At 53.0% G+C, this 23,563-nt stretch overlaps 5 protein-coding genes across 5 annotated transcripts; all 5 read left to right on the top strand.

Annotated features, from left to right (window-relative positions):
- Window positions 1-34: 34 nt before the first annotated feature.
- Window positions 35-6,935, top strand: NUP192 (Nup192p; the record flags this gene model as incomplete). Its single annotated transcript, XM_076629367.1, has 11 exons — window positions 35-206; window positions 285-2,666; window positions 2,731-3,587; window positions 3,650-5,162; window positions 5,229-5,393; window positions 5,459-5,730; window positions 5,791-6,100; window positions 6,170-6,303; window positions 6,377-6,491; window positions 6,548-6,774; window positions 6,834-6,935. The coding sequence occupies 11 exons, from the start codon at window positions 35-37 to the stop codon at window positions 6,933-6,935; spliced, it is 6,249 nt and encodes a 2,082-aa protein (XP_076490489.1).
- A 269-nt stretch (window positions 6,936-7,204) lies between these two features.
- Window positions 7,205-7,875, top strand: JCM6883_006868 (CGR1 family protein; the record flags this gene model as incomplete). Its single annotated transcript, XM_076629366.1, has 4 exons — window positions 7,205-7,464; window positions 7,539-7,647; window positions 7,721-7,743; window positions 7,833-7,875. 4 exons carry the CDS (start codon window positions 7,205-7,207, stop codon window positions 7,873-7,875), a joined length of 435 nt encoding a protein of 144 aa, XP_076490488.1.
- A 543-nt stretch (window positions 7,876-8,418) lies between these two features.
- On the top strand, window positions 8,419-10,725 carry JCM6883_006867 (MFS transporter; the record flags this gene model as incomplete). Its single annotated transcript, XM_076629365.1, has 12 exons — window positions 8,419-8,648; window positions 8,712-8,777; window positions 8,841-8,876; window positions 8,939-9,052; window positions 9,140-9,363; window positions 9,438-9,631; window positions 9,697-9,763; window positions 9,820-9,933; window positions 10,003-10,087; window positions 10,153-10,456; window positions 10,511-10,619; window positions 10,688-10,725. 12 exons carry the CDS (start codon window positions 8,419-8,421, stop codon window positions 10,723-10,725), a joined length of 1,581 nt encoding a protein of 526 aa, XP_076490487.1.
- A 1,384-nt stretch (window positions 10,726-12,109) lies between these two features.
- Window positions 12,110-21,629, top strand: JCM6883_006866 (uncharacterized protein; the record flags this gene model as incomplete). The annotated part of the gene is made up of 13 exons (XM_076629364.1): window positions 12,110-12,121; window positions 12,204-12,930; window positions 13,000-14,841; window positions 14,899-17,242; window positions 17,311-18,148; window positions 18,208-18,736; window positions 18,806-19,142; window positions 19,212-19,713; window positions 19,788-19,813; window positions 19,875-20,493; window positions 20,556-21,192; window positions 21,265-21,282; window positions 21,346-21,629. The coding sequence occupies 13 exons, from the start codon at window positions 12,110-12,112 to the stop codon at window positions 21,627-21,629; spliced, it is 8,715 nt and encodes a 2,904-aa protein (XP_076490486.1).
- Window positions 21,630-22,389: 760 nt separating this feature from the next.
- Window positions 22,390-23,488, top strand: JCM6883_006865 (uncharacterized protein; the record flags this gene model as incomplete). Its single annotated transcript, XM_076629363.1, has 4 exons — window positions 22,390-22,438; window positions 22,514-22,809; window positions 22,883-23,106; window positions 23,182-23,488. 4 exons carry the CDS (start codon window positions 22,390-22,392, stop codon window positions 23,486-23,488), a joined length of 876 nt encoding a protein of 291 aa, XP_076490485.1.
- Between the last annotated feature and the right edge of the window lie 75 nt (window positions 23,489-23,563).

Below are 23,563 nucleotides of genomic sequence, written 5' to 3'. Positions count from 1 at the left end.
TCCTCGACCGAGTCGCTGTATACCCCTTCAAGCCATGGATCGCTTCAGTCGGCTCCACAACTACCTGGAGACGACCTTGGCCAACCCAGCGGCGCCCGACACGGTCTCGAAACTTCAAGTCAAACTTGAACGAGCACGCCCGGCTTTGCTCGACTTTCTAGACACTCCAGCAAAGAATCAACAGCAAAGACAGCAACTAGAGAAAGGTGAGTACCGTTCGCGGGTTCTCTCACTCGCTCAAGAGAGTTGTGTTGACCTCGTTTTGGCACCGTCTCTCTGTTTAGGTTCATTCACCTACGTTGCGACTGGATCGTCTTATCCCGCCGGACCAGCACTCGTGAAAGATATCCTCGCCCTCTCAGATGCGCTAGAACTGTCAGAAGAAATCGCGGCATCTCTCGTCGCCTACGGAATCAACGCGAAACCTCGAGCAGGACTAGGACGATCAGAGAGCGGTCTACTCGTACACCTCGACGAGAGATCTTCTCTACTACTGTGTCTACAGGCGATTTGGAGGGGAGCGTTATCGGCGGATGAGCGATTAGGAGCGAGTGGGATTCAAAAGGTGTTTGAACGGGAGGTGCAGGAGTTGACAAAGGCTAGGAGTGGAGGAGAGATCAAAGGAGCAGGGAATTGGGTCGAAAAGGTCATCAAAGCCCTCGACACGAATCAACAAGCTATCGACAAACTTCGAAATTCGTCTCGATCTACCCTTCCCTCTCAATCCGCCCTCATCCCCGCTGGTCAATCAGCTTCAGCTTCCTCCCCTTTCTCCGAAGAAACGACTCAACTAAGAATCTACCGACTCGAGGAGGAACGTCGATTGATCGGTCAATTGCTTTTCCTCGTCGGAGCAGGTCGAAACCTCGCAGCCGACTCGATTCAACTCCTCGTTCGCCAGCTCCAAACCGCTCCTCAATCAGATTCTTCCGCGATCTACGTCCTCGTCGCCCTCCTCGCCGCTCTCGACACTTCGGAAGAAGCAGCAGCTGAACAACTGTATCCCCTCTTCTCGAACAAATCCTTCCTCCAGCGAATGAAGACCGACATCGGCTCGTCGTGGACAGTACCTCACCTCAAGGCAGTAGTTCAACTTCAATGGTCAATCTTCCTCGATACCGCAGCTCGATACGTCTCAGATTTCGAAGGAGGAGAATCGGTCGATCAACTCACTTGGCAAGCCGTCGACGCCGGGGTTTTCTCGTTCCTCGGAAGATCTGTTCTCGGGTTTAAATGGGAAGAGAATGAGGTGGCAGAGAAGTGGGGAGCGATCGGAGGGGAGATTCGACCGTTAGGAGGTCAAGATTCGACGGTCGACGCTTGGTTCCAAGATTACGTTACAGAACAAGTCGAGATTCTCGTTATCGAGGTCATCACGAACCGGATCTCGATTCTTCGTAAACTTCGAAACCGGGAGGAGGACGTCGTTTCGACATCGCATCGAGGAGGAGGACTCCGATCGTCTCGCTCTGGGAACCAGAACGATCAACCCCGACAACCTAGACACGATCTCGAAGCCTTCTTCCTCCTCATCTCGGCCATCTACCGCAACTCTCCCGACTCTGGTCTCAAATTCTGGGAAGAAACCTCTTCGACCTCCTCCTCTTCTGCCCCGGATCCGATTAATTCTCGACTCTCTGCCTTCCTTCGATGGGGCGCAGAATGTAGACAATCCGGAATGATGCGAACATACTACGAGATGCTCGCTTCTCTCGCCTCGGGACCTCGCAGCGCGACTTACGCCTTCGAATTCCTCTCTTCCGGCGATTCCAACTCTCAGCATCAACAAGTCTCAGCAACCTGTTCCTGGCCCGCCCTCTTCGGAGCTCTCGAATTCTACCTCAACAATCTCCCAGACCGACCAATCGACCTCGGTTCGAACGTTGAAGGAATGATTGGCGAAATTCCTCCTGAAGAAATTCCTCTCCTCCGCTCCTTCATTCATCTCCTCGAACAAGTCGTCCTCTACTCTGACGTTGCACGCGCGACTCTCTACGACAATCAACGACACCGTCCCATCGCTACTCTCTTCGCCTTAACCGGTCGTTCAATCCCAATCGACCTCAAGGCGAGCTTGATCGGAGCGATCGATGCCTTCTCTCGACCTGGAGGTTCGTTCGGCGTCGAAGTCGCGAGGAGGACATGGGCGGCTCTCGAACAAAGTCAGATTCTCCCGACGTGGACTCAATCCGATGGACGAGGACTCGGAACTTCTTCGAGCGGATTCGGGATGAGTCTTCGAGCTCCTGAGCCTCTCGCGATCGAAGGAGGGATTCTTACCGAATTGGAGGAAGTCGAGGCACCGAACAAAGTTTACCCCGAATCGACAGCATTCATTTCTTTACTCAACACTCTCATTCATGCTCCTCTCTCATCTCCTCTCGCCTCGACTCTCTCGCCATCTCTCTCGAACGCTCTACAGAAGGGAAGGGACCTCGATACTCATACGATTCCCGACACTCTCGGTGCCCCGAATCGCGCGCCTGGAATCGATCCGTACATCAAGTTTGTCATCGATGATGTCTTGTTGAAGACCGGTCAGAGGGAATATCAAGACCCGAGAGAGAGGTGGAAGATCACGGACAAGTGTCTCGAATTCGTCGAGAAGACTTTGGCTTCGTTCGATTTGGGTCCTTTCTTGGCCTGGGCAGCGTCAGGAGGTCGCAGTGAGTTGTCCTTCTGGTTCGCACCGAAGTTGACGAGTTGCTGACTTGCTTCACATTCGCGCAGACTCGAATGGATCCCCTTTGAACCAACTCACTCTTCACCCTGGATTCGACATTCTCTCTCGCATTCTCAGCGGTGGACCCCTCCTCACGACGATCCTGACAATCGTCACTGCCGGTCTCGACACGATCGAGAACAACGTAGCTGGTACACCTCTCTTCACCTCGTGCATGCTTCGCTCCCTTCGAATCATCCGACGAGTTCTCCAAATCCAAGCTCCTTTCCTCGAAGTCTTCCTCCCCGCTCTCGCCGAATCCTCGATCTCTCTCACTCCCGAAAAGCTCGCTCGTCTCAAGGGACAACAGCCTATCGATCAATCGTTCCTGTACCATTCGGAGGTCGTCGTTCAAATCGCTTTCCTCGTCGCGTGCGAACAAGAAGAAGAAATCGCCCTCCTCTCGATTCAAATCCTTACCCTCATCGCGGACTCTCCTTTCTTCGATGTTCAACAAAAATTCCCCGATCAAAGTCGAACGAAACTGAATCGTCTCGTCGGTCTGCTTCAAGCTTCGCCCGAAACCCTTCGAATCCAAGAAGCATTCGTACAGCGATTGGACGAAGACATCCCCGAATCGGAGCTCGACTCGCGAGCTGTCGGCGAATCGAACGGAGATGAGGAGGATTCGAGCGCTCTTCGAAGAGCAGTCAGGTCATCAATTCTCGACTTATTCCTCGCAAATACTCGAACCGATCGAAGCGCACCAAATATTGCTCATCTCCTCCTCGGCTTTGACTCAAAGGGACGACCTGAAGATATGGACATTGAGGACCCCGCCGCGGCAGACACTAAGAGAACAAGTCTTCACGTTGTCCTCGAATTGTTGGCTCAGAACGTTTCGAGCGACGAAACCGAAGCCTCGGTGAGTAAACCCAATTCATCTCGCTGCATTCGCTCGATGCTGACTTTGTTCGCGACTTGCAGATCTCGTTACTCGCCCGACACCCAACCCTCGCTTCAAAATGCTACCATCTCATTCACCAACTCTGTCTTCATCCCTACACTTCGGCAGTCCTCTCTCGATACCTCCGCAACCGGGAACAATTCTTCACCTCTCAATCATCGAAACTTCCTTTCCCCGTTCCCTCGGCGTCAGAAGGTCCCCTCGGCACTCTTCAATACAGCGACAACACTCAGATCCTCACTTCGAGCTCAGCCGTCTGCGCGATCCTACAATCTCAAGCATGGCTTCTCGATTCGACAGCTCTCGAATTGAGCGTGCTCACTTCAGGGAACGACGCTAGAAGAGCGCAAGAACTCGTCGCCGCTCTCTTCGAAGTCACGCCGCAAGATCCTTCGACGATGTTTGAGAACGATGGAGGAGTAATGCAAACCCTTCCTCGGATGTTGGAGATCTTCCACTCGTTCGATTTCGCCTGGATCGATTCGATCACTCCCATTGAACACCGACTCAACCTCTTCGCCGATCTCCCCTTCGAATCTTGCCTCACTCGCGATTCGACAGGATGTGAAGTCTACGACTTTGCGGCCCTCCTCGCTTTGATCGGTGCGGCGAAGCGAGAACTGCAAAATCGTGGGATGCTCAACAGTCCAGCTCAACAGGAGGAGGCGAAACTCGAAACTCGCGCAATCGTCGAAACTCTCGTTGTCGAAAATCACCGTCGGGAAATCCAATCTGCTCGATATCTCGCCTTGAAGTCATGGCGCAACCTCCTCGATATCGTCCTCGCGAAATCTTTCCGTTTCCTTCCCTCGGAAGGTCTTCAAGCTCTCCTCCTCGACCTCATGACCGCCATCCTTCCTCCTCTCGCCGCGCAAGAAATGGACGCCGCGATCAGCGATCTCCTCTCGGGCGCTGCTGTTCTTCTCTCGACGAAACTTCGCGACGAAGGGGTCAACATTCTCTACGTCGAATCGGGAGAGACGGTTCAATCAGTATCACCCGAACGACTTCACTCGATCCTTCGTCTCGTCCTCCAAGCGATCCTACAACCTGGTGTCTCGCCAGTCGTTCGAGGCAACCTCTACACCGTTCTCCTCAACTACATTCAATACTCGGCGAAAGTTGCGGCACTGTCTCCCGCGTTGGCAAAGAACCTCGCCGACGTCGACACAGACTCCGCAAGCGTCGCCTCGTTCAACGACGATCTTCTCTCGCTCGATGGAATGTCATCAGTCGGAGGTACTCGTCGATCAGGATCGAAGAAGAACGCCCTCGAAAGCGGCAATCTTACAATCTTCGCTTCCGCCTTGGATCGCCTACTTCCCATCATCTGTCGAGATGCGGCAGCCGGTCACGAAGTATGGAGGACTGTCGCGTTCACCGTTCTCGATGCGATCGTCGCCGTCGCAGAAGAAGGGAAAGCAACGGCAAAGGTTCTTTCGATCTTGACGAAACAAGGTTACCTCTCATCGTTCGTCAACGCGTTCAAAGACATGGAATCGGAACTACAAGAAGCTTTACAACCCGATCCAGGTACGAATCGACCTCTCGTTTTCTCTAAGTCTCTTGAGTCTTTCACTAATCTGCGTTCTCTCTCAGAATCATTGAATGCGCTCTACGTCTACGAAGCTCTCGTCTCATTCTTGATCCGCCTCTCGACAACTCGTCAAGGTGCTGAAAAGCTGCTTAACGCTGAACTGTTGATCCGACTTGCCGACTGCGAATACCTTGGAGCTCGACCGGTCGCCGATACTTCCGCGATGGGTGCGTTCTGCTCTCTTCCTCTGTTTAGTTCCGCTCCTAACTGAGCCTCATGCGCCCTCTCGCAGACTTTGACGGTTTCCTCCCCGCAACAACAGAAAGACATCACCAACTCCTCCTCCCCGCTCTTCAACTCGTTGTCGGAACTCTCGTCTCTTTCGGTCCCGAAACAACGGTCGCGGCTCGACAAGCTCACGCTTTCATCGCTGGACAACGAGAGAATCTCCTCATCGCGCTCAAGGACTGTGCGACCACTCAGAACATCGCTCTCATGCGAGAAGCTCATTTGATCGTCACACTCCTCAACGTTGTTCTACCGACCATCTCTGACGAAGAATCCGTGAGTCGCTCCGATGCTTTTCTCTCTGTGGTCTTTCAGCTCACCTCGTGGCGTCTGCAGACAACGTTCTCCTCGTTTGGCGGTCTCCACGCAGCCCTCGTCGGGCTCTCTGCCAAGATCTGCGGTTCTCAAGAATGGATCGCGAAAGTTCAACCGACGAATGATCTCGAACGAGAAGAGGATCAAACTCTCGTTCTCGCCTTGCGGGATAACGGAACGATCTTTACCGAGAAAGTCGACACGTTGGTCGAAAACCTCGAAACCGCTCTCTTGACTTATCAAAGTGCCGCGACGACGAAACGACCGGGCTCGAATACATTCCGACCCGTTTTATTGCCTTCGACACGAGTGGGTGAGAACGCTGTAGCAGGTACGTTCGTTCACTCTGGTCTGCAGTCGTGGACTCTCGAGCTGATCAAGATTTTCGTCACAATCGCAGGTCAAAATCTCGGATCGGCGGCTCTCTTCCTTCGAGATACTGTTCAGATCCTCGAGGACCGTCTCGCCGACGCAAAGACTCTCGCTGAGATGGTGGAGAACTTTGATTCGCGGCCGCTCGATGAGATTGAAGAGGTGAGTCCTCCAAGCTCCGATCCTCTAGTGTGGTGAAGAGCCGAGGCTGACCGACTAGCTGTATTTCTCTCAGGTCTTCGCGTTCCCGAAAGACGATGGCTCAGATGGAGGTGATCGAAGAGGCAAGATCTTGTCGGAACTTCAAACTCTGCAACGAAAATACCGACTTCAAGTCGCATCCTCTCTTCGTGAGTCTCATTCTTCCAGTTCTTACTCGCTCTCGCGCTAACTCCAGTCTATGTAGATCTCCTCGAACTCTGCCTCCTCCTCTTCTGGCGCCACGTTGCCTTCTACCTTGATCCCGAACGAGTCGACTCTTCTCGACCTGACGTTGGATTGGGACTCGCCGATACCCTCAAGGCTCGCAACAACAATCAATTGAACATCTCTGCGTTCGATATGCCGACATTACGCGAGAACTTGTCTTACGAGTTCCGTCGCTTGTCGGAGAAACTGACAGGATTGGAATTGGTGAGTTCTGTCCGCCTTGTTCAGAGTTGACCTCGTCTGACCTCGAGCTTCGTTGACAGTCACAAAAGAGTGTTGGATCGAGTTGGAGGCAACGAGAGAGCTTCATTGGCGTCGTCGTGCGGAGATTAATCGAGTTGTTATTGTTAGATCGAGAGGATTGAAGTGGAGCAGTTTCCTTGATAGCTTTGTATAACCCCTAGTATTCCCATTCCTGCCTACTTGTTTGTCTGAAAAAAAGCAAGAAATTATCAAGTTCAAAAACCGCGAGAGAAACGAGTGAGAGTTCTTTCCACCTTCAACCAACCTCTCACGCAACAGACTGCGTTCTCAGCACTCGACAAGTAGCTCGTATCAAGTACCTCAGCGCCCCAAGAACAACTCTCGCCTCAATCTCAAGCCCCAAGAAAGTTTGATCAAAAAGTAAAGGAAAATGGTCCCTCAACCCGTCTGGCAAGAACGACCCGAGCCTGTATGGAAGACTGCAGACCCTACAGTAACCTCCGGAGCAGTAGAAACCGAAGCAGGGATCCCGACAGACTTTAAGAACGTTTCTGGAAGATGGTGGAAACAACCTCACACGGCGACGACTCGTACGCAGTTGGGAAAGAAAGATGGAGCTAAGTTGGACAAGACTTGGAAGGTCAGAGAGGAACAGAGGAAGAAGGATGAGGCGGTAAAGAAACTCGAAAGGTGAGCATTCGCGATCCTACGAGGAACAGCATCTAGAAACTGACGATCTAACTCTATGTCTACGTTGAGAACAGAGAGATGAAAGACGAGAAGTTGGCAGAAGCGGAACGCAAGCGAGCAGCGACGAAGGAACGTAAAGAACGAGAAGCAGAGAAGAAACGATTAGAAGAGATGGCAGCGAGAGTGAGTCTTTCTAGGCTTCTGGACTCTCTCCATAGACGCTGACAATGTTTCCTTCCGCCGTTATCTCCTTCAGATGAGCGCAAAGAAGCTGCAAAGGTTAGTTTCGCGTTTTCCTCGTTTTCTTCGCGCGCATGTCTACCGTTACTGATCATTTCGCTCTCTCCCTCGGCTCTAAATCTGAATAGGATGAAGAAACGTATGGGACGCAGCAAGAAAGTCAACCAGTAGGAGGCTCTGCGTTCTCCTGGTTGTTCGATTTCGGGTTTTCTCCTCTAGATTCTTGTTGTTTCACTATTGTAACACCTTCTACACGAACTCTCGAGCTCCGAGGCCTCTGAAGTGGCCGCTCGCGGTAGCTAGTCGAACAGATTGCTCTAGATAGCGAGCTCTGGCTAAAGGCGTCGTTCAGCTGAGAATTTCGAACGTCGCAAGATCTTTCCGCGCCCGATTACGCGGACTGCCTGGACGTTTCTGAACGGGTCAAGCACTGTCGACGTGGGTTCGACAGTGCTCTTGTTGCAGCTTCCAGTGCCGCGGCTTGCGGAAAAGCTACCCGAACGGCTCGACCGCGACTTCTTTCGAAAGCATTTTTCACTTCAACTTCTACACTTCAACCCTTTCCGCTCACTTCGGTCTACTCCACGCACCTGCGCAGCTCAAGAACCTCAATACTGCCCCGCGACTTCCTTCAACCGCTCTCTCCAACTACCTCCACCTCAAGAAAAGTTCTCGCTCAACTCAACTCGTATAGCTAGGATAGACCTGTTCCTGATGGAGACACAATCAAAGAGCTCGACACGTAGCTCAAGAACGATCTCGGAACCCACAACAGGCGAGAAAGAGCTCGAAGAGAAGAACCGCGATGTGGAGAAAGAGGCTGGAAACGAGCCAGAGAAACAGCTACCAGAAGCAGAGACTCCACTCGAGAGGGACGAAGACGGAGTAGCGATCGAAAACGGCGTGCCGATAGTGCGGTTGAAAGGTCCGGATGATCCAGATTCGTGAGTTTTTCGGTTTCTCCTGTCGAGCTGCACATCCATATACTGAGTGGTTTTTATTGCTAGCCCTCTTAACATGTCCTTACTGAGGCGATGGATGATCGTCATCATCGTCAGTTCCTGCGGTTTCTGGTGAGAATCTTCTTTGATAGTTTTCATTGCGGTTCTCGTAAAGCTCACGCTTCAGTTCGTCAGTGTCACGTCCGCTTCCTCGATGATCGTCTTTACAAAGTGAGTCTCAAAGTCTCCCCCTCGGCTCAATAGGCTTCTCGAAGCTGATATCTGGTTCGCAGTCCTCAAGTTGAGCAAGAATTCCAAGTGTCTCGCGAGGTCGCAACCCTGGGCCTATCGCTTTTCGTGTTCGCCCTCGGTCTCTTCCCTCTGATAGTCGCTCCCTTGAGTCAATGGTAAGTCTCAGCTCCGACTCCGTCAGCCCTGTCAAGCGAATTTGACTTTCGACGCTAAACGGATAATCTTTGCTCCTGGTGAAATAGGTATGGTCGGACACCGATCTATGTCGTCGGCTTCACCTGCTTCCTCGCGTTCCAAGGAGGAGTCGCTGCGAGTCAAAACATTCAAACACTCCTGATCTGTCGTTTCTTCGCCGGAGCTGGAGGCGCTGCGTTCTTATCCGTCGCTGGCGGAACTGTCGCAGATGTCTTCCGACCGGCTCACGTCGGTTCGCCGATGACTTGCTTCAGTGCGAGTACTTTCTTGGGTGAGCTTCTTTCCCTTCCTGCATCGAGCTAAGATTCGGCGAAAAAGACTGACCACTATTTGCTCCTTCGAAAGGTCCTACCATCGGTCCGATCATTTCTGGTTTTATCAATCAACACGCGAACTGGAGGGTCACTTGGTATACCCTAGCTGGATGGGGAGGGCTCGAACTTATCGCTCTCATTCTCTTTGTTCCCGAAACTTTCCTACCCGTGGTTCTCAAGTACAAAGCGCAAAGACTGCGGAAGGCTGGAAGAACGGACGTTAGGGTAAGCAGATCTCTCGCAGTTCACGCTTTCTCTCCTTCGACGCTGATACCTTTTCACTTCCTCAGGCTCCGATCGAGCTCGACGAACGATCTATCACGGCAGTGTTACGAGTCTCTTGTACACAGCCTTTCGGTGAGCATCATTCGTTTCTCGCACAATCGGATAGAAGCTAACCTCGTCGACTGCAGAGCTCCTCGCGACTGAACCGATGGCTTTGATGCTCTGCATGCATACTGCCCTGCTCCTCGGTCTCCTCTACATGTTCTTCTCGGCGTTTGCACTCGTGTATGGCGAATATGGATGTAAGTCCACCGATCTCGCTTCAATCCATGCGATTTCACGAGGACAAGTTCTAACGATTCTTCCGACAGTCGAAATGCAATACGTCGGTTTGTCCTACGCTCCGCTCGGTATCGGAATCGTGATTGGCTGGCTCTGTCAGCCACTCTGGGCACGGTGAGTCCCTCCGCGCTCGTCCATTCAACGCAACTCGGAACTGATACTTTCGCGGTTCACGACAGACAATACGCGAACAAGATCAAGAAGCTCGGTCGTCGACCTCCTCCCGAAGAACACTTGCGCCGAGGTATCGTAGGAGCCATCTTCTGCTGCGTTTCTATTTTCGCTTTCGCTTGGACCGCCCAACCTTCCGTTCATTGGATCGTGCCAATGATCTGTACCGTCCCATTCGGTACTGGGATGCTCTTCTCTTATCAGTCAGTCTTCATCTACCTTGTGGACGCCTTCCGACCTATCGCCGCTTCGAGTATGGCCGCGAATTCGGCCACTCGATCGATGTTTGCGGCTGCGTTCCCTCTCTTCACCGTGAGTCTGCTCCCTGATCATCACCATACGAAGCTGACTCTTTCTCCTCTGCAGACCTACATGTTTGGAACACTCGGGAATCAATGGAGTTTAACTCTGTGCGCTTTCTTGCTTCTCGCGATCGTTCCCTTTCCCATCTTGTTCTTCAAGAGGGGTCATCAATGTGAGTTCTCTTTCCAGACTTCCTCTTGTGAGTGGTCCATGCTGATCCGTCGTCTGGTGTTCTCACAGATCGCAAAGGGTCCAAATTCGCAAATCAAGAGGATTAACGCAGTCTCTCCGTTGTCGCGCTTCGCTCTACCCCGTTCCGTTACGAGCAAATACCCATACTATATTCATTAGGGTGTATCTAGTCATCATTGCTGAGTCTGTTGTATTTACATCGCATTTCTTATCGTCAAATTTTCGCTGCGGAGACATTCCTCTTGGGCTGATCAGCGTCTGGTCTGAGGTCCAAAGCTTGTCAGGTAGTTGATCAGGGCTTCCTCGAACGATTGCTAGTTTCGGAATTCCTCGACACTCGAAGCTGGAGTCGAGCTATGATCTCACCTTTCTTTCTCGGAACTCCTCTTGCGAAACTCAAACGTAACGCAGTCCGTCGCGGCTCAGAGATGTGGGAAGGGCACGGACTCCACTCTCGGTTTGAGCTTGCATGAACTCAAAAGTCACCGATCTGCGTTCGAGAGCTTGGTCGTGTGCTCTAGCGCAAAGAAAGGGTCAAACGACCACCTCTCCTCACTTACGGTCTAAGCTATGGACCCTCACGGACTGGGGCGATCTTCGTGACGAGCTCGCTTGTTCGTACGTTGTATGCGAGAGATCCAGCCGTTTCAGTTGGAGTGAAAACCTGACTTCGCATTTGCAGCGTCGAATTTCGCAAGAAAACGAAGGGGTGTTTCGCAGCGTCTCGGCATGGACGCATACTTTCAACCTTTCGAATAAGTACTGAACTGTAGCTCTACGACCGTTGCGAATCTAGTCTTGTCTCTCAGCTACTGTACACAAAGCTGGAATCCCTTGAAGAGTCGGAAGGTTTCGCAGGCGGTGGGGATGTAGCGTCGTTTCAATCTTGTTCCTTACGCAAACGAATAGTCTTCCATGCACTTGTCTCATTGCGAACGTATTTGCAAGCGAGACAAGGAAGAAACGAAACAACTTGACGAACCGTTTGCGAAAGTTTTTCTTTCTCAGATCTCTCTCTTTCACTTCGCTCTCTCACCCACAAAGCTTCTTCCTCGCGTTTTTGGCGAAGTAGTCCTCTCACCCTTGTTGCGTAGTCTCTTCACTGCCCTACTTCTGACCTGTTCCTGGGAGCGAGAGAGGGTCACAAACATTCGAGACAGCAAGGATCCCTCTCGTGTCGCGGTACAACAAGACCGCGTACTGAGTGAGCTGCGTACTCGAGAGTGCTATTACGATCAGAAGCTATTTCCAGTATCGAGGAGATTCCGACCCGAAGCCGACTCGAGTTAGTTCGTCTCTCCTTCTCACCATCTCCCACCACTTTCGATTCACGCAACTTTTCAACCTAGGCGCAGTTTGTTGACGGCTCTCCCCCGATTCCACCCCTGTATCCGCCCGTAGCGACCGCTCTCGTGACGTTCTCAAGCTAGAGAAGGGAAAGTGAACTAAAGCCCAGTGAGGGGACGGCGCATGTCCAATAGCGTGAGCGATTCATCTGTGTGTCATCTACTGCCCAGGACTCTGGCTGACGCGCTCAACGAGCTGGAATCGAATGTTTGAATAGGACTCGGGGACTCCCTCCTCACCTTCGTCTCCCGGTTCCTCTCCACCTCACAGCGTACGATCGACTGGACATAAAGTACCACCTTCTAGCGCTCCACCTTCGAGATCCCCGTCGTCCGCTTCCCGCTCTCACGCTCGCCGACTCTCGAGTCTTGGAAGTCTTCAGCAACAAGTTACTCCCTCTCCTCTTGGTTCGACAAGTTCCGCAAGGCACCGACGCACACAGAGTTCGTTCTCTTCGAACGTGTCGACCACGACGGACGCAACATCGTACGACGGAAGCGGTGAGGAGTGTCAGAGTCAGGATGGAACTGGAGAGAAAGAATCGATTCCTGCGACTTCGACCTCGTCGCCCGGAACGCTCAACTCGACGAAAAGACACCTCGGATCGACCTCTACAGAGTACCTTTGGACCGGAGGAGGCACGAGCAATCCTTTCGTTCTTTCGGGCTCCTCCCCACATGCCATTTCAATCGCTCCTCCTTCCTCTCTACCACTCTCTGTAACGACTGCTCTACCTCCCGCTTCAGTCCGACTCAGTACTACCCCTCTCTTTCCTTCCCCTCTCGCTCAAGCCTCGGGACCCGACGAAGAACACGATCATCATCGAGGAGAAGAAGGAGATGCAGAAAGTGGAGACGAGGACGAGGAACGGTTGCAAAGCGAGCCAGCGTGGTCGGGAACAAGTCAGAGAAGGGTGTCACGAGATACTTCAGGCCCGTTTGGAGGTGAGTTGCAATTTCTCCTTCTTCTTTTCCGGGAATTCCGCTAAAACGTCTCTCATTCCTCATCGCTAGATCTCGAGCTTTCACCTCCTCACGCCACGATACCTCTCCCAGAGCTCAACGCGCTTACTCTCGAACCAAACGTCACACCTCGACCTGTCAACCCTCCTCGTCAACGCCATTCTCCGACTTCTCCCCGCGAAGACGACACGATCAGAACGGCACGAGCTCCGCGAGTCCGCTCTTTGGGTCGAGCGAGTGGACTGAGTCAGGCTCTCTTGGCTGCGGACGATGCGGCAGCTTTGAGTAACTCGTCAAAACGTCGTTCGAGACACGGAGATTTGAGCGTTTTCAATGGATCAGGAGGAGTAGGAGGAAGTTCGGGCAACGGTGGATCTTACTCTCTCAACAGTACTCCGACGAGAAGCAGTACACTGTCGTCGATCTCGACCTCTCCACCTTCTCCTTCAACTTCGTCAAATCCGAGCGTTTCTCCCTCTACCGTCTCTCGTCGAGCTTCAATCAACCTCGCATCGCCTCCTCGATTCTTTCAACCTGGCTCTCCGACCGGATCATCCCGCAACACTCCTAGAACTTCGATGAATCCGAACAGCAATCCTCTACCGATTCCGATTCCTGCTCCCTTTCCTGCCGCCCCCCCTCCTTCCGAATCGATCAAGCTTCAACGAGTTCCCGAATCTGTTCGGAGTGCCCTCGACTTCCGACAATCGAACCTGTCCTCGAGTCACGGTGCTGGCGACCACTTTGGCAATCTCTCTCGCTCCTTTCAAAACGGTTCTCCCGTCGACCTCAAACTTCCGAAAACTCCGACCGCAACTCGAGCTCCTTCGCCAGCTTCAGGTTCAGGCAATTCATCGCCGTCAGACGGTCGCTCGGTACCGGCGTCTCAAGTTCACTCGAGGGAAGGATCAAGACGTGCTTCTCGTCAGAGCAGTCGCGAAAAACTTTCGGCAAGTGGAGGATCCCCTTCTTCTGCGACTTCTCCTTCGACTCCCGCTACTTCTGCGTTCTCACCTCTGTTCCCCTTCCAATCTTCGTCTCCCGGTATGACTCGCTCGCGGTCGAAAAGTGTTTCGGGAGGAGGACTTTCGTCAGCTCTCCGTCAAGATATCTTTCGCTCTTCACAGGCCGGTTCCGAAGAGCCAGTTTCACCTCGATCTGCAGCTCAACAAGGTCTCGGAGTCTCCCCTTCGTTCTTTCCCCTCGACTCTACCCGTGGCTCATCACTGCACCCTCGAACCGCTTCCGACTCGTACTCGTCGTCGGTACCGAAGAATCATCGAACTTCCGCTTCAATCTCGGGAATCACCCCTGCTCCATCTTCGCGACTCGTTAATCATCGGATCTCGATTGCTCCGACAGACTTACACGACGGAACGGACGAATACGCTCAAATCATCATGTCGACTCGAAACGCGAAGGTACGAAAATGGAGACCTGCTTCACCGGCTCCCGAAGCTGGAGGATCTGGAATCAAGAGTTGGTCACTAGCTGGAGGGAGGAACAACTCGACTTTGGGAGAACAGATGGAGGAGGCTGGAGACGACGAAGCTGAACCTGGCGAGGGTTGGTTGAGTGCACCTCCGAAGGAAATCGAATGGGTCGATTGGTTAGACGAGTATCGAAAGTTGAAAGAGGCCAAGTTGAGAGCTGATGGAGCGGGTACCACGGTCGAGGAGATCAAGAAGGAGGAGGAACCGAGCTCGGAAAGGAAAGACCAGGAACCGAAAGGAGAGAAGGAGGAGGTGAAACAGTTAGCGGGAGAACCAGAGCCGAAGAAGAAAGAACAATCTCCTACGAGAAGCGAAGGTTCAGATCGCAAGAGCGACTCGTCCAGCCGAATGGCTGAACCTGCTTTAGCGGCGGCGCAGAAAGGTAAAGCGAAAGCGACGAGTGAGTTTCCTCTCTCTTCTTCCTTTGCATTCAACTGATACTGACTCTTCGCAACAGCTGCGACTGAGTTCAACCCCTTCGAAGCGACCACTGCGAGTATGGCTCGACGAGACTTTGAACCTCGCCCTTTCCTCACTCCAGGAGTTTCCTACTCGAGTCCTTATTTCCCTCTCACCGCGACTTCGACTTCGACTTCTCCCGTCATCTTCCACCCTTCGACGACTGCGACCCCTCTTCTCCCCTCGGAACCTTCCGACTTTTCCTCCTCGCTGAAACCCTCGACTTCGCATTCGAACAGCGGAAGTTCTTACGTTGGATCCCCAGGCGTGAAACGGAGACGAAATTTCGCCAAACTCGGAAACAAGATCGACGCTTGGTGGTCTGCTGTTCGAACGAGCTTTGCTGGAGCCGAAGATGACAGGGGATCTCGTCACCGTCGCACTTCGATCGATCAAACGACTCCCTACAATCTCAAGACTGGGACGATCGAGCCGAGCGTGTCCCGAACTTCCTCTCAATACGTACGACCTTCGACTCCTGGAACTCCTGGATTGCGCAACGTCGCCTCGGCGCACGACCTCGTTCGAGTTACTTCTGCAAGTTCGCCTCCACCTCCTCCGAATCTCGTCCCTCGAGGCGCACTCGCTCCAGCTGCTCGATCTCAATCTACTGGTCGACTTCGTGCTCCTTCTGACCGTCAACGAACGATCTCGTCAGGATCCGAGCAAGAAAGCAGCGACGGAGCGACGTCAAAATCGAGGAGGAATCCGAACCTATCTCTCAACCTTGGACCCTCGTTCAACAGTATGGTTCGACAACCTGAACAAGCCTATTTATCGAACAAGGTATCTCCGAGAACCGAATCGAGTTCGTCGCCGATCAACACTGCATCTTTCGGTCTCTCTCCTCCCGTTGCCGACGATCCTGCATTAGGACCAAGATCCGCTCCTGAGAACATCCCTCGCCCTGTCAGTATCCCTCACTCTGCCGCAGGAGGATCAATCGTCATGAACTCTCCTGGATTCACCCCTTCCGATTCTCCCGTTTGGGATCGAACTCCAGCTCTCGTTCCAACGGCGGCTCACTTCCCAGTTCGAAATCGACAAGTCACCATGCCGAACAAACTCCCTTCGGAAATGACGGCGAAGGAGACAGAACAAGAGAAGAAGAATGCCGAAAGACCCGGGTTCTCGATGCACACCGTTCGAAGTCAAATTCGTCAACGACTCGCGAGCGCAAAAGAGAATTGCGACAACGAACTTCGACGAATCATCGAAGGGATCTCGACATTCGTCGAAAAGGATCTTCAGCAAGAAATCGCAACTCCGCTTCCACACAGCGGGTTCGACGAAGGAAGATTCGGAGAACTCGTTCAAGACGATCTCGCTGGAGGTTACACTTCGAGTCCCGACGTCGAATCGGAAGGAGAAGTGCTCATCGATACAGATCACGCCGACTCGGACGGAGGTAGCGGAACAAGACGTCCTCCGACTAGACTCAAGACTTCTCACCTCAGTCCCTCGTCGGAAAGTTCTCCAGGTCAAAGACGCTCGTTCGACGCCGGAGCTCCTCGACGAACTTCCCTCGTACCTCGACATCGTCATCTCACGAGCGTTCCTCGAGACGGTAGCTCCTCGAGGTCGAAACCCGGGTCGAACAGCAGTTCTCGCTCAAACTCTCGATCTCGCTCCCCTCTCCCGCCAGGTCTTCGCCGTGCAAGCGCTCAACGTTCTCCCGCTCCCGGTTTCCTACTCGCCGCTAATTCGAAACTCGCCGAAGGTGCTTTCATCGTCCTCCTGCAAGAGATCATCACTGTCGCGACCGAAATCTTGGATACACCGATCAACAAACTCACGGCTCGACCTGGATCTTGCGCTGAATACATCGGCAAAGTGCAACAGATTGGGGAAGCGTGGAACGAGAACCCGGAACTCCCTTGTCGAGGGTGGTACGTTCAACTACTGCTCGCCGTCGCAGGGTTGAGTCGAGTCGTCGAATGGTGGGAAGCGGAGAAAGGTTTCTGGAGTTTCGACGAAGGAGACAACGAAGATGCCGAACCGATCGTCTTCATCTCGAAGGGCGACAACAGCGAGGATTCACCCGAAATCCGAGCTCGAACCGACACTCTTTCTGTTCCCGCCCTTTCACCTTCTTCCTCTTCTCAACCGGCGAGATGGTCTCCTCTCGGAATCGACCTCGGTGTACCAGATGACTCGGCGGACGCTCAAAGCACTCGTTCGAGGGAGCCAACTGCCTCGATTACTCCCGAAGACACGAAAACTCGAGCAGAAGAACTCAAACACGCCGTCGAAGCGATCACGGCTCAGACCCTTCTCATGGAACTCTCGCTCGACGGGCAACTCTTCCAATACCTCAGTTCCGCCTGGCAAGATCTCGTTGGGTTAGTCTTGTTCTCTTTCGCGTCGCTCGAAGGCAAGTCGAACTGATTCTTTCCTTCCACGCGAACAGAGTCGACCCTGAAGACTGTCTCGATGCTCCGATTTCCGACTTCCTCTTCCCCGACGATGCTGCTGTCTTCGCCGAAGCGACTCGTCAACTCGAAGCGGACGACTCTCACACGGTCGAAGTCAACTTCCGACTCCGCGTCGCATCTTCATCGCAAGCTTCTCTCGCAGACGACGAGGACGAAGACGATCTACCTCCAGAAGACCTGTACGAAGCGATGGAGGGCAAGGGGATGCTCATGCTCGATGGACTCAGCGGGAGTGCTTCTCACACGATGTGGGTAGTTCGACCTGCTCCCTTTTCGGAAACGGCAGCTCAAGCCCACGAGTCACTCGCCCGATTCGGTCTCGACACGTTTCACCGTCGCTCAAGCAGCGATCCGGGAGTCTTCTTCGCGCCTGGAGGAAGAATCAACCTCGAACCGATCCTTTGTCGGATTTGCGAACGACCTACTCCCGCCTGGTTCTTCGAGAAGCACAATGAGACCTGTAACGAGGTGCATCGGCTCGAGGGAGACATCGGCGAATGCAATGATCGACTCAAGGACCTCCTTCGTTCTCTCGGAGAACTCGTCGTCGCTCTCGATCAAGCTCGCAACAACCACGACGACGAAAACGAATCGACTCCCGAATACCGAGGCATCCCTCTCAACATCTCGTTCTCACCCTTGCCGAGTCCTTCAGCTCCTGGAGAGGCGGATGAAGCTCGTCAACACAATCAACACTTCGTTTTCGCTCACGTACGAGAGATCGTCGAGACCGCCCTCGCAATTTCGAATCCTTCCGTTTCGGACGAGAGTGGTGAGATTCCGATTCAGGATCAACGTCTACTGAGTCCTCACGTGAGCTGCTTCGTTTCCCTTTTTTCTATCGATCGCATACTGACGGATTGCGAGATTAGTCGGAAACGAACCTTGCCGCAATCCTCCATTGGCAACGCCCTCGTGTTGACGATGCGGCCCTCGTTCGTCTCCTCTCCGACACTGAAGAGTCGATCCGGTTCAAACTCAACAGCGTCAACCGACTTCGAAACACGATTCTCTACGCCGAGAAAGTCCGACAAGAATGGGAGACGAAGGCGAGTGAGGCGATCTATGCCGCTCAAGAGAAGGAACGAGCAGAACAAAGTGCAACTCTTCCTTTCGACTCTCCTCAACTTCAACCTCTCCCTCCCTCCGACGATTCCCCGAAAGGAATGGAATACCTCGAACTTCCTCGACCCAGTCAAACTCTTCGTCGACAAGCCTCACAGAATCAAGGTCTCCTCTCTCCGATGCTTTTACCCGAAGATGCAAACTCCCCTCTGTCGGTGAGCCCGAGCGCTCAACTACTCCTCTCGCCTCGACTTCCTTCGGCAGTTCCCTCTTCTCGTACTCGAGCTTCGTCGATCAAGGACTTCAAGATTCTCAAACCCATTTCGAAAGGAGCTTGTGAGTCTCCCTTCCACACTCTCGCTTTTTCCTTTCGGCCGTTCATGTTCTCTCTTCTTTTCGTCGCAGTCGGTTCCGTTTACCTTGCGAAAAAGGTGACGACGGGGGATTACTACGCGATCAAAGTGCTCAAAAAGTCGGACATGGTCGCGAAGAATCAAGTCACGAATGTCAAAGCGGAACGAATGATTCTCATGACTACGGCCGAATCGAACTTTGTCGTCAAGCTCTATTACACTTTCCAATCGAGAGACTATCTCTACCTCGTCATGGAATACCTGAATGGAGGAGATTGCGGAGCTCTCGTCAAGAATCTGGGAGGTCTCACGGAGGATTGGGCGAAGAAATACGTCGCAGAAGTCGTCGTCGGTCTCGAACATTTGCATTCGTCTGGAGTCATTCATCGGTTAGTCTCTCTTCTCCTCTTAACCCGGGAATGAACGAGTGCTGAATGAGGTTCTATCCCGTTCTCTAGCGATTTGAAACCGGACAATCTCCTGATCGATGCGAAAGGTCACTTGAAACTCACCGATTTCGGATTGAGTCGAATCGGTCTCCTCGGTCGACAAACTCAGATGCCTGGACTTCGAGACGTTGGACAACACGTACGACGACCTTCGGCACCGGCTCGATCCTCGTCGAATAACCCGAAAGAGTTCTCAACATCTTCCTCTCCTCTAGCTACTCCAGCCCTCGGAAACGCTGCGCAAACTTCGTACTTCGGAAACGTTCCTCTGACCGACAGCTTCTCACTCGACACTCCGAGCGAATCGAGCGCTTCTGGAAGTCTTCACGCCTCGGGTCGCGGCAATCAGCTCAGTCCGACTTGGACGTCTGGAACGGGATCGAAAACAGTTCCTGCTGGAGGTCCTTCCGGAGCTGGAGCAGAACCTTCGAAACACAACTTTGTCGGAACGCCAGATTACCTCGCTCCTGAAAGTATTCTCGGAATCGGAATGGACGCTTGTGTCGATTGGGTAAGTTTTGATACACTCTCCCGTTCTCTTCGAGTCTGTTCGGAAGCTGATCCGTCGACTCTCCTCGCGAACAGTGGGCGTTGGGCGTGATTTCCTACGAGTGAGTCTCTTTCCGATCGATCTGAAGCCGAGTCATGGTCTGACAGCTCTCTTTCGAATAGGTTCATCTACGGCTTCCCTCCATTCCACGACGAAACCCCGGAAAAGGTTTTCGACAACATTCTCTCTCGACGATTCGACTGGCACGAAGGCGAGATCGACATCTCCGCCGATGCTCGCGACTTTATCGATCGACTTCTCTGCACCGACGCTCGTCGACGACTCGGAGTCCGAGGAGCAGAGGAAGTCAAGGCGCATCCATTCCTCGACGGGGTCGACTGGGACAACTTGCTCAAAGGCCCGGTCGAATTCGTTCCGAATGTCGACGATCCCGAGTCGACCGACTACTTCGACGCGCGAGGTGCACAGAACCAGAACTTCAACGACGAAGAACCCGATCCGAGTCTGTCTGAAGATCCGGTCGTTCGTCAAACTCAAGGACCTACTCCCGCTTCGACTCCCGGACCCGGACGAGAGCCCCGAGACCGTTCCGAGACTGCTCCGAATCCTCACGACGATTTCGGCACCTTCAGCTTCCGCAACTTGACGGTACTCAAACAAGCGAACGACGACGTTATTCGCAAAATGAAGGACGAACAACTTCTCCCTCCTTTGACGAACCCTCTTTCAATTCCGGCGAACGGTCACGATCGATCTCGCAACAACAGCATCGATGCGAGGGTGAGTCTGCTCGCTTTCATTCTTGATCGTTCTTTCGAGCTCACGGTTTTCTTCGATGACAGGAACCCATTTCGCCTTCTTCTCGTTCGATCAGTTCAGTCGGTTCACAACCACTTCGAGCTCCCGATTCCGCTTCTTCCTCGCCTCTCGCCCGACCGAACCCAGACTCGTCGCTCATCGAACGGTCTCGCCCCCGTCAACCTGTCGTCGGCTTCCATCCTCGATCTACGGGCAATCACCACGTTCGTCGCAATTCGATGCCGTCTCGATTACGCAAGTCGTCCGTTCAGAACGCTGTCGAAGACCCAGCAGCGCTTCGAGAAGAAGTCAAGAAAGCGGTTTTGACGGAGAACTGGGCGGCGCACTCTCGGAGGACTTCGACCGATAACGGCGTCTCTTCGGCTCTCTCCTCTCCGGAACGAGATCCTCGCAACCTTCCTCCCCTCCTCGTTCCCTCGCCTCAGACTCCCGAAGCCCGTTCGGCTCCGATCGATTCTCTCACCCAGAACTTTCAAAATCGCTTGCCTCCAGCCACGCACCCTGCGACGATCGATTGTCTCGTCGCTGGACGGAATCCGATCGTGACCAAGGTACTCGAGACGATGCTACAAAGGTTGGGCTGTCGAGTCGTCGTCGTTCCAAACGGTGCTGAGGCGATCTTGGCCGCTGGAGGAATTCCTTTCGATGTTCTCTTTCTCGGTAAGCAACTATTCTCTTCGACCTTTAATCCTCTCGAGGGCTTTCTTGCTGACACAAAGCTTTCATCTCTAGATCTAAAAATGGCAGTCGGTGAGTTGCGAGATGCTCGTTTCCTCAATTCTCGCGAGCTTGACTGACTCGTTTCGTGCTTAGTCGATGGAGAGAAAGCCGCTCGAATGATCAAGAGTACCGTCAACCCTTCCGCCCAGGCTCCGATCGTCGCTGTCTGTTCCCATCCCGCCGCGATAGACGACGCCGCTGGAACTCTCTTCACGGCGACACTCTCGAAACCGATCATGAAAGCCGACCTGCTTCACGTACTGTCTTACCTCGGGTTCAAGCTCGAGACAAAGGGAGACGTACTTCGACGAGGATCTGGAGATAGTGAAGCGGTCGCTTCTACCTCGTCCGAGAACCTTCGAAGAGGCTCTGCCTAACACTTCCTCACTTCTCAACTGCTATAGTGACTATCTCGTACAGTGTGCGAGGGTCACTCTTCCGCTCACGGACGGATCTGTTGTCAATTTTTCCCAATTCTCCCTTCAAAAGATCCCCCCCTCTGTTACTACTGATTCCTCTCTCTCGTTTGAATACTCCCTGTTGCTATCACTCTTTCCCTCTGTCACTATGATTCTCTGCTTCTCGTATCTCTGCTCGTTTGTTACTAGTTAGATTCGTTCTCTTTCGTTTTCTTTTAAGCTTCTCGCATTCTCTCGACTCTCGTTCGTGCCTTGCCTCTGCCTCTCTGAGGCTGTGTAAAGAACCCTCAAAAGGCTATTTCTCCCTCACCTCACCGGACAGGCAAGTTGTGCGAGAGTCTTAGTCGTTTCGAAAATTGTCTTCGTGAGCTGTGGTCTTCCGCTCTGCGCCTCAACCGACGGTTCTCGACGACTCGTATGTAGAGTCCTCCACCATGTCGACGCTCGTGCGAGCTTGTCCACAGTCTCTCGGAAACTTTCGCCTCTTGCGAAAAGTTTGCGAAAGTTGAATGATTTTCGTCTCCGTCCGCTCACCTCTCGCGATGACGGTCGCGCGCATCTACCAATGACTCCGTAGTCTTCTTCAATTGAGATGCTACAGCTCATCTCCCCAGTAGTGGTCTCCACCGTTCGCGAACAAAGATCGGGATTCTCGTCTCCGTACTTCTTCTCCCTCTACTTCTGCCGGCAATCAAGAAGTTCGACAAAGGCGTGAACCATGGTGCCAGAAACTCGCTCCTTGATCATCTACGGTCCCCATCTCTTCCGTGAGTCTCTCTCTCCCTCTTCCTCCACTTGCTAAACGAACCTCCGCTCATCCCCCTACCTCAACCGGCGCTTAGCTACGAGACTGTCGAAGCTACTGAAAGATCTATCACCAATCTCGTCATCGACCGTGGTGGTACCGAAGGCGTTCCTCGCGTTCAACGTGAAAGGAATCCCGTTCCTTGAACCGTGCTATGCGAATTGTGTCGTGCGAGGGTTTAATGACAGAAGAGATCGATATGAAGATTCTTCAACGAAAGGAGGAGAGGAAGGAGAGGAAGATGGGGGAGAAAGTGAAGAATATAAACGATGGATTTGGAATGAATGTTCGACGGGAGCGGACTACGAGGGCAACCTACCACATCCTTTAGAGGTACGTCCACAAGCGCCCTATACGCTCGCTCTATCCGGCCTGCGGAGCTGAACGACTCGACGAAACTCGACAGGGAATGGTGTTTGAGCTTGTTCTTCCCGAATTCGATGTTCTCCTTCGACGATTGCTCGAAGCCTCGCCTCCAATGCCCTATTCACTCGTCCCGGTCCACTATACACCCTTCGTCAACGGAGACTCTGATGAACCAACTTCAACATCGGAAAAGAATCGAGCAGAAATCGTCGTTTTCGATTCTTCGCTAAGACCAACGGAACGACACTTGCAACCGACTCAGCAGTGAGCCTTTTCGAAGTTCATCATGGGCTCCTGGGTTCGTACTGTCTTGCTGATACCGAACGAGCTACCTCGCAGATATCTCGCCATGATCCTCCGAGGCGCATTCTTCACCGGTCCCTTAACGCGGACTTATCTCTCGCACCTAACCCTCCTCCGTCCCTACGACCCGACCTCCTCACGCTCGAAACGTCTCATGCGTCGACTCGTGCAACTAATCCTCCTGCCTCAATTCCTGATCTTTTGGATCCCGTCGAAAGTCATTCCAGGGTTCGGACTGTGGAATAGAGTCGTTGGGGAGAAAGTGTGTAGAGGGTGGGGAGTGCTCGAAGGGCTGGAGAGGATGTATGAGAGGTGGACTGGCAAAAGCGGATGGAGAAATTGATAGTGAGGAAGGGAAGAACCTCGTTGCTCGCGACGAAAACGTGTAGTTTTTGAAGCTTCGCATTGTCTTACTAAA

This window comes from Sporobolomyces salmoneus (assembly GCF_050403485.1).
Source record: "Sporobolomyces salmoneus JCM6883 DNA, S_salmoneus_JCM6883_v1_ctg5, whole genome shotgun sequence".
Taxonomy (NCBI): domain Eukaryota; kingdom Fungi; phylum Basidiomycota; class Microbotryomycetes; order Sporidiobolales; family Sporidiobolaceae; genus Sporobolomyces; species Sporobolomyces salmoneus.
Note: the sequence above shows the minus strand (reverse complement) of the source record. Positions and strands in the feature narration are given on the sequence as shown.